Here is a 9,892-nt window from a genome sequence, read left to right as displayed (position 1 = left end):
TGCCTCCAGACCAGAAGAGGGCACCAGATCTCATTACAGATAGCTGCGAGCCACCATGCTGGGAATTGAACTCAAGACCTCTAGAAAAGCAGTCAGTGCTCCTAACCTCTGAGCCACCTCTGCAGCCCGAACTAATTATTTTTTTAGAATTATTTTTTAAATGTTTTAAAACACACACATCAAAACAAACCCAAAATAAGAAAAAATGCCAGCTGTAAGTTTATTGGTTTATTGATTAAAGACAATAGAATGCGTGAAACAAAAGCAGGTTTTACTTTGTATTCCAAGATTAATCCTGGCCTTCCTAAGGCTTTGTGGCTTCAAAAGGAAATAGGTCTTAAGTGGAATAGTTTATTCAGGATAGCTCAGGACATGAACTGGTTAGAGAGCCTTACAAATGACCCCAGTAACTGTGCTCCTGTCCATTGTGTCATTTGAACTCCCCTGGCTGGAGGAGCAGGATGGTCAGCCGGGAGCCAGTCCAGACTGGGTGTGGCAGAGAGGGCTGGGAGAAGGGGCTCCGCCGTTGCTGCGCGGATGAGACTCATCAATCCCAGAGGCTAAGAGCCTCAACGGTGGGTTCGAGACCAGGATACCCCGGAAGTACCTCTCTCGGGCGGGCTCTGGCGCCGGCCAGCGCGGCCAGCACGCTACCACCGAGGTGGCCCCAGTCCCGGGCTCGCGTTCTGTTTTAAACGCACTTGGCCCCGCAGGGCTTCCCATCTGTTCTGGAAAACAAAGAACAAAGGGTTTAGAAAGCTTCACGTTTCCCCCAGGCTCCCCTGTAGACTTCAGGCCTTAGAAAAGCGGATCCGAAACCCCTTGGGAGGAGGGCGTTCCTGAGCATTTCCCTCGTGGGCATTTCTCCGCGTCACCGGCGCGCGCGCGGGCTAAGCCCGAGGCCGGCTACCTGGCGACCGGTGGCAGGGCGGGCGTCGCGGGCTGGAGGCCGCGGGCAGGGCGCGCGGAAGGCGGGACGGAGGCCCGAGCGCCCCGGGGACGGCCCTTCGCCCCGCCCCGCCCGCCCGCGGGTCTGTTAAAGGGCGCCGGGGCACGTGTGCTGCGGCCGTGTGGAGTCCGCGGCCGCCGGGCAGCAGTTCCGAAGCCGGGCCGCCCCCGCTCGCTCGTCCCCGACGCGCCCCCTGCGGTTGGCCCACCCGTCGTCGGAGGATCGCACCCCAGCGCAGACACGGCGGCCATGGCTGACGCGGCGCCCGCCCAGGTAAGCGCCCTGGCCGGCGGCCGCAGCGCTCGAGGGCCGCGGCTCGCCAGGCCCCGGTCGCCTGCTCCTCGGCCTGACCCCCACCCAGCCCGCCGCGGCCCTGCAGCCACCGGCCTGGAGGCCGCATAGGCCACCGGTCTGCACCCAGCGGCGGGCGGCCCAAACGCCAGGCCCTGTGCGCCTGAGAGCGGTGATCGCGACCCGGTCCCCGGCCGGGCGGGGCGCACAGACTCCTCCTGAAGGCCTCGAAGGACCCAGCAGTTAGCACACCCAAGAACCCCCGTCCATTGTTTCTTCTGAGGCCTTCGGCCGAGCAGTCAGCGAGGGCCCAGTGTGGCCTACCACACCTGCAAGGCTGAGGATGCAGCGGGGCTTAGGCCTCATGCAAACACCTTAGAACGAGACCACCGTTACAATAATACCCAGCAGCTCTACTTTTACGTAGAAACAATTTGACTCAACCCTGTTTGTAATTAAAGATTATTACTTCACTGGTTCTTAACTTGTGGGTCGGGAACCCTTGGCGCTGCATATCAAATATTTACTATTCATGGCAGTAGCAAAATCAGTTACAAAGTAGCAACGAAATAATTTTATGGTTGCAGGTCACCACAACATGAGGAATTGAATCAAAGGGTCTCGGCACTAGGAAAGTTGAGAACCGTTACAAGTTTAGCAGTTTTAGAAGGGTAGCTTGATAATATTCAGTACGGCCGCTTCAGAGGACATGCTACAAGAAATTGCGCCTGTATAACTCTCTCTGTGTTATCTGTGTGTGTGTGTAGGGTGGGTGTGTGTGTGGGTGTGTGTGTGTGTGTGTGAGAGAGAGAGAGAGAGAGAGAGAGAGAGAGAGAGAGAGAGAGAGAGAGAGAGAGAGAGAGAGAGAGGTTTTATTAGAAAGGGGAGGGAGGGAAAGGAAAGAGAAAAGAGGTAAAGATACAACGTGAGACCAGAAAAGAAGAGGGAGGCAAGAAAAGTCCTGTCTGCCCCAGGGGAACTGTGGGGAAGAGAGCTGGAAAGAGAGGAGCTGGAAAGACATGTTATCTCTTCTTACCACTACGTCTTAGACAAGTTTCTGAAAACTTAGTTTCCTGGAATTTTTTGAAAGGAACCTCCCCTTCCCTTGTTTTCTCTGTGTGCTTCTGGGTTCCCTGACTGCAAGGAAGAGAAAATGGATTTTATGGGAGTGGGGCTGGAAGGCCTTTCTGTCCCTGTCTAGATGACACCTTCCTGATCATTCCACCTGTCGCGTCCCTCAGCTGTCTTGCAGCACCTAATATCCCCAAAAACTTGCCAACAGGATAGATCTCAACACTACGTAATAACTACAGCTCTCCCCCAGTAGACAAGGAATGCTCAAGTCCCTTCCTTTGCATATAACCCACTCATAATACCCCAAAATACCGTAAATCTCTCTAGATTTCTAGTACAATGGAAAGGCTAATAGTTGCATTTTGGAGGATGACAAGAAAAGTGTGTACATGTTCAGAACAGATATGATTTTTTTCTTTCTCAATGTTTTTATCTCGGGTTGGGTGAATCATTAAATGTAGACCTGCAGGTACATGGGACGAAATGCCTCTTTATTTTTTTCTTTTTTTTTTTTTAAGGACAGTGTTACACTATGCAGTCGTAGCTGGTCTGGAACTTGCCATGTAGACCAGACCAGGCTATCCTTGAGCTCATACAGATCCACCTGAGACATGTGCCACTATACCTGGCTGATCTCAACTCTTTAGGCTAGTCTGGAACTGTTTAGTTCAGGCTGCCCTTGAACTGGAGGCGATCTCCCTGCCTCCGTTTGTAAATGTTGGGATTATAGGTGTGTACCACCATGCCTGGTTTACAGTGTGGATGTTTTGAGTATGTGATTCTCTTGTCTCTTGAACAGATTTCTCAGAGGATAAGCAGATGAGTAATAACAGGCCTCCCAACCCTTATTTTTTACTCCAGCTAGATACAGAGAAGACCTCATACCTCTACTCCACAGAGATCACACTGTGGACTGTGGTGGCAGCCATTCAGGCCTTGGAGAAGAAAGTAGATTCTTGCCTGGCCCGCTTGCTGACTCTGGAAGGACGCTCAGGGACGGCGGAGAAGAGGCTGGCTGACTGTGAGAAGACAGCTGTTGAGCTCAGCAGCCAGCTGGAGGGCAAGTGGGCTGTGCTGGGGACCCTGCTACCGGAGTATGGGTTGCTGCAGCGGCGGCTGGAGACCGTGGAGAACCTCATGCACAACCAGAACTTCTTGGTCTTGCGGCTTCCCCCTGGCAGCAAGAGCGAGTTCCCCAAGGTAGCCTTTGGGTGCCCTGAGGTGGGGGAGCCTGAGGACCTATGCCTGTAAATGCGTGAGTGAACAAGTGTGACACTGGTTTCAGGTGCCTATGACCTTTGATGACTTGGCTGTGTATTTCTCTGAATTGGAGTGGGCCACACTGGAGGACTGGCAGAAGGAGCTCTATAAACATGTGATGAGGGACAACTACGAGACACTGGTCTCCCTGGGTAAGGCTGCAGAGCAATACTTGGGCTTCCATCTAAGGATGTCTTCCTGCAGTCTTTGCCTTTGCTTTAGGCTGCCAGACCCAGACCTTTCCCCATGCCCTCCCCATTCTGTCTGCAGATTGTGCCATCTCTAAACCAGACATCCTCAACTGGATAGAGAGGGGAGAAGAGCCTTTTCCTGCAGGCCCCTGTGGCCAGGGGAGGGGGACTGAGGAGGAGGCAGCATGCCCAAGGAAACCAAACACTGGTAAGTATTGGCTTGTATTGGAAGCTGCTGTTATACATATGAGATCCTGTCTCAAAAAACAAAAAGAAGGGCAGTTGAGATGGCTCAACAGTGGTGAAAGGTCCTCGCCATTGTGGTGAAAGGTCCTCGCCATGTATGAACCTGATAATATAAGTTCCATCCCTAGAACCCACAGTGGAAGACAAACTCTATGAGTTCAAAGCCAGAACAGCCTAAGCTGTATAGTGAGACCCTGTCTTAAAAACAAAACAAAAGCAAGGGGCAGGGGGCACCCAAAATACCCTTCCCCGAGCTCTTGTTTTGTGTGGGACAGGCCGCTTAGGCTCATTTTGGAGCCTCCAGGTTGTAGGAACTCTTCTGGGAGACAGGCTGCAACAAACACCATGCATGGATCTAAGGTATGAAGAGGAGGATAGGTGTGGAGTAGAGTGGTCTCAAAAGAGTAGTTTGGAGGCTGGAGACATGGCACAGTTGTTAAGAGCGCTGGCTGCTCTTCCAGAGAAGCTGGGTTCAATTCTCAGCACCCACATGGCAGCTCATAACTGTCTAACTCCAGTTCCAGGGCATCTGGCATCCTGACACTGACATACACTCAGGCAAAACACCAACACACAAAATAAACAAATAAATGAACCTTTTTTCAAAGGAGTATTTAAGAACATCAGAGCTCCAAAGATGACATCTTCATTGTGTCTTTTCTGTTGTGCCAATGGGCTTCCTGGAACTACAGAAGGTAGCTTGAAGCCAGCAGTCACCCTGATGTCTGATGGACATTCCTTCTGGCCTTAGTCAGGTTCTTTTGTTTTTAATTTATTGTTTATATTTGTTTTACTTTTTGTGTATGGATGTTTTGCCTGCCTGTATGTATGTGTACCATGTGCATGCACTATCCACAGAGTACAGAAGAGGACATCTGACCCATAGTACTGAAGTTACATCCCATTATCAGCCAGGTTCGAGGTCCAGCTGTCAAGTCCTGTCTGGCACTCTCAGTTAAATTACATTTTGTGCAGAGTCCTTGTGGACAGAGAGGCTTTAGATATAGCTCAGCATAGTGGTAGACACCTTTAATCCCAGCAGATAGAGGCAGAGGCAAAGGCAGGTGGATTTCTTGAGTTCACTGTCAGCATGGTCTACATACTGCATTCCAAGATAGCCAGGGCTATGTAAAGAGACTGTCTCAAAATAACAAAATAACAACAAGACGAGGCTTTACACAAGAACTGAGCTGTGGGGCAGTGGCATGGCCATGGTCTTCACACCCTGTCCTCAATCTGAAAGCCCAGAGTCACTGGCCATCTGCCTAGGTATTGTTTCAGTGACATTGATTTGTGTTTCTAGGAATTCCTCTGAGTCCAGAGCATGCCCCAAGTCAATCTAGGCCTGCCCAGATGGAGCCAAAAGAAAGGCAGGCACCTGAGCAGCAGCAGCAGCACAAGGAATCAAGAGTTACTCTACCTGAGCCTGGCACTGGTGAGTGAGGACAGCTGGACAGCAACACTGATGTCGTCCTCAGCATATGAAATTAGCCAAATATTGAACTGTGTTGCATAGGCTCTTGGGAGATGGGCCTCTAAGATGGGCCTTGGAGAGGTAGGTTTCATCTCTTCAGATGTTTGAATAGCACTGTGGGGACCTGGGCACATCTGACTGTCTGGGCCTACATGGTATTGGGGATGTGGCCTTCATAGCGCTGTTCCTATCTCAGAAGCCCTCCAGACGGAAGCCTAAAATCTCTTCTTCCTGGCAGGACCTTAAGCATGTCCAGGACCTGCTGGGGAAATGAGTATATCTCCTGTGATACTTGTGTCAGGAATGGCCCTCATCTGATTCTCCCTCTCACAGGGATTCCCGCAAGCACCAACACTTCACCAATTAAACAGGAAGAAGAATCTTCAGAGGGAGAATTGCCACCCTCCCCTCCCACAGACAGCCTGCCTTCTGTAGGGCCAGGTGAGTGAAAGGAGACACATGTGGCATAGCAGAGCCTCATAAAAGCTCAGAGGGCCATTTGGGAGTAGCAGTTAGCCTGTGGTCAACTGGCCTAATGGAAATTCTGCGTGAGGACATGCTGCATGTTTGGGCTATGGTCTGCTCCAGTCCCACAGTAACTCTGTGAGGTGGCCTACCTAGATGCATAGCCTGTAGCATCTGGCATTTTACCTGTTGACCTACATAAGTCCTTCACCTGAAGTCCATGTTTTTCTGATAGGGCTGAATGACAAGACCCTTTATTCTCTGCACCTGGGGACTACTATCCTTACTTCAGCCTGTGCTCTTCATGACTCTGTCCCTGAGGTTGTATTGTCTTAGTTCCACTCTTGTATCAGGTGAGACCTGCACTGAGACCCTACAGGCTTTATTTATTTATTTATTTATTTATTTATTTATTTATTTACTTATTTATTTGAGATGGGGTGGCTGGCTTTAAAATCACTGTGTAGCCAAGGCTTATCTGTAGCAATTCTCCCATCTCAGCCTCCTGAGTGCTGGGATTACAGCTACACATGACCCACAAGGCCTCGTAATCATGGTCTGGAAGCAGTTGAGGCCCATGGGCTCCTTGTCCTTCTTTGATTGTAAATATTATCATCACAACACTAGGGCCTTGGTAGCACCATTGCCATGGCTTGAGTGTCACCCCCACTACAGTCCCACCCATCTATTTCTCAGAATCAAATCCTGGACAACAGGGTCCCCGACTCTTGTTGGCTTCTGAAGCTTTCTCCCTTCTCTGCTGTTCTTCTAGAAATGAACATAAGACAACAAAGTTGAATAATTCATGAGGCAGTGCCTGCCCCATGGTGTCTGTGAATGGTACCCCTAATCTGCTCTCGTACCACTCAGAGAAACTGGGGAAGGGAGAAGAGGTCTGAACCTGGAGCCATGTGGTCCTCTTGGAACTAGTCATGATTCCTTTGCCAGGTGGTGGTGCTGTGGCCATCAAGACAGAAGCCCAGTCTGAGGATGAACCTGAGCAACACCTTCCGGAGTCCCCAAACCAGTCCATGTATAGAGTCCACAAAAGGCCCAGGAACAAGACTGGAGGCCCCAGATGGGATCATGCCCAGGAAGTGTCTAGGGTACAGATTAGGGAGCCCCAGGCAGCAGAGGCTGTGGAAGAGCCACCCCGTATTCTTCCTCGACAACGGCAGCAGGCATTCCCGTGCCCTGACTGTGGGCAGGCCTTCCGCTTGAAGATTAATCTGACAATCCATCAGCGCACCCATGCAGAAGAGGAGGAACACACGGACGAGGTTTGGAGTGGCTTGCCTGTTGGGTCAGGGGACAGCCACTCCACACTGGAACCAGGGGAGGTGGTGGTGCCTGGCCCTGTCATCCACTGGCTACCTGGGGATCCCACAAGCCACCGTTCCCTGGCAAGCAATGCTTTCATGGGACAAAGGTCAGCAGCTAAGGTATACCACTGTAGTGAATGCCTGCGCTCCTTCCAGCGACGAAAGACCCTGATACTTCACCAGCGTCAGCACACAGGCAACAGGCAAGGCTGGCCTGCCTGTCCCTACTGTGGCAAGGCCTTCCGCCGGCCTTCTGACCTCTTTCGTCACCAGCGTATCCACACTGGTGAGCGTCCATATCAGTGCCCCAAGTGTGACCGAACCTTCAACAGGAACCACCACCTGACTGTCCACATGCAGACCCACCCCTGAGGCCAGGCTAGCCTGCATTTCCTCCTGTCTGCTGTCCCCTTGGGGAGCCCAGTGCTGCAGGGTCTCAGCCCTGAAGAGGAAGGCTGACCAGAGGAGCCTGCCATGGCACTGTCTGGCACTCCTGAGTGCCCTGGCAGGATCTGCATTCTCAGAGTCTTTCCCTTGTGCCTGACCTGACACTGGTCCCTCATTCTGGCATGACTTTGGAGAGTCTTACTGGTTTTGTTTTCCATTTAGATGGGGAGAAGTCACCCTTTTGGTGACTGTAGGTATGTGACAGGGTGTCGCCATCTCCTAATTCCTCTCTTTTGGACATTCCTGACTTGTGAAAGATTCCTTCAGATTTAAAGTGGGGTCTTGGGCTGGTACTTCAGTCAGTAGGAACAGATTTTTGTCTCTTCCAGAATGGGACAAGAGAGGCATGGAGGTTGGGGGGGATTTGAATGGATAAAATCTGCAGTCTACTTGAGAACAAAGAGTGCACAGATGGCTAAGGGAAGGCACTGGAAATTTGCATTGTAAAATGTTACTTAGTGCCAGGCGTTGGTGGCGCACGCCTTTAATTCCAGCACTCGGGAGGCAGAGACAGGCGGATCTCTGTGAGTTCAAGGCCAGACTGGTCTCCAGAGAGAATGCCAAGATAGGCTCCAAAACTACAGAGAAACCCTGTCTTGAAAAAAAAAAAAAAAAAAAAAAAAAAAAAAAAAATTATTTATTTTTTAGTGTTACTTTGAGATTTTTCTTGGAGATTCCAGACCTAAGAGACAGGAACTTCCTGCTGCCTCCTTCATGTCATGCTGACATGGTGGGAGGACCTACTTAGTGTAGACCTGTCTTGGGGATGGCTTGGCTGCTGTTCTCAAAGCCTAGAGTGGCTCACAGTCTTCCCTGCCTTTCCCTCACATGGCAGTCACATCAATTACTACTTTTATTAGGAGTTGTAAAGGAAATGGAAGCTAGGAATGGATCACTCTTTTCAGGTGTCAGGGTTGATATTGTGGTTGACCCATTGTGACAGACCTGCAAAAATGCATGAAGGAAATTATACAGGAAGCCCCTGCCTGGGGGACTCTGTGGCAGAATCTAGGGAATTCTTCAGCTCTCTCGAGCCTCATGGTTCTTGTCTGACAAGGAAAACAGGAAGTCACCTTAGAGTTGTCTGTGTCAAAAGAGGCACTAGACATATGCACCTAGCTTTCTCCTTCCTTTCAAGTCTGGGTATCTTCTCTTTGCTGACCTTGTGCTCTTCCCCCCCAGGCAGACTCCTTCAGGAAGGAGTCTCTTTTGCCAGGTGTCGGTTCCTTCAGGTTCTAGAAAGTAAGACTTTCTAGCTGAGCTGGTATTTTAGGGGCCTTCAAAAACACATGCTGAAGACACAGCGTCAGACTACATAGAGTCTTGAGGGTGGCTGGTTCATTGTGCCTTGTTGCCACACCGTGTCGAGTGCTGCCTAGACAGCTGTCCTGATAGTTTGCTCTCTTTTGACACTCAGACACCAGGGCACATTCAGGAGGATGCCTTCATCTGGCTGTGCTATTTCCTGATGTCCTTCAGACTCTTGCCTCTCAAAAGTCCTGAACAGATGAGGCAGAGGGTAGCACTGCCATCATTCCCTGGGGCAGGGGAGCAAGCCTGTGGCAGTTCAACCATGGTTCTGGATCCCATTTGCCTGCTCACCCAACTGTTGTCTAAGCCCTCTCAAGCAAGACAGCAGCTGTCAGTAAATGCTCAGACAGGATGTACACAGTGTATCTGTCTCAAGTATAATCCTCAGCTGCAAGAGCTGCCTGCTGCTGTTCTGGAGGTGCAGGGCTAAGGTTCCTAGGCCTATTTTCTAATGCTAAATGCTCCCTGGAAACAAGTACCCTACAAATACAAGTGCTAGGGTTGGGGAAAGCGGTGCTGTGTAACTTTATTTTATGGGCTTGAGTGACTGTATTTCCTCTACCTCCAGAATGCTAAGATTTGCTTGCCGGAGCCATCATGCCTAACTGGGCTTATTTTGTTCTGGAATTCAGTGGGACACGTTGAGGGGTGTTTTGAGTTAAAAATGAACGAAGGCACCTGCTTTTTTCAGGAACCCAGCGATGGCGTCCAGACCCTTCTGGCTTCCTCATTTTTAAAACAAAGAAATGGTTGGGCCATATGGCTCTAAGAACTCTGAAGGTGGCAATCTTAGCCTAATTGGTGCTCAATAAACACGTTGCTTAAACTATGTGTTCATGTAGCCTAGTTTGTACTGGGTAGT

At 50.5% G+C, this 9,892-nt stretch overlaps 1 protein-coding gene across 1 annotated transcript; it reads left to right on the top strand.

The window, feature by feature from the left end:
• The first annotated feature begins 205 nt into the window (after window positions 1–205).
• Window positions 206–9,856, top strand: Znf783 (zinc finger family member 783). The gene is made up of 7 exons (XM_027428508.2): window positions 206–1,222; window positions 3,176–3,514; window positions 3,600–3,726; window positions 3,845–3,973; window positions 5,315–5,446; window positions 5,819–5,926; window positions 6,899–9,856. The coding sequence occupies exons 1-7, from the start codon at window positions 1,199–1,201 to the stop codon at window positions 7,642–7,644; spliced, it is 1,605 nt and encodes a 534-aa protein (XP_027284309.1). The 5' UTR covers window positions 206–1,198; the 3' UTR covers window positions 7,645–9,856.
• Window positions 9,857–9,892: the final 36 nt, after the last annotated feature.

Source organism: Cricetulus griseus, chromosome 8, assembly GCF_003668045.3.
Source record: "Cricetulus griseus strain 17A/GY chromosome 8, alternate assembly CriGri-PICRH-1.0, whole genome shotgun sequence".
Lineage (NCBI taxonomy): Eukaryota > Metazoa > Chordata > Mammalia > Rodentia > Cricetidae > Cricetulus > Cricetulus griseus.
The sequence above is the reverse complement of the archived record's forward strand: the minus strand, read 5'-3'. Positions and strand labels throughout refer to the sequence as shown.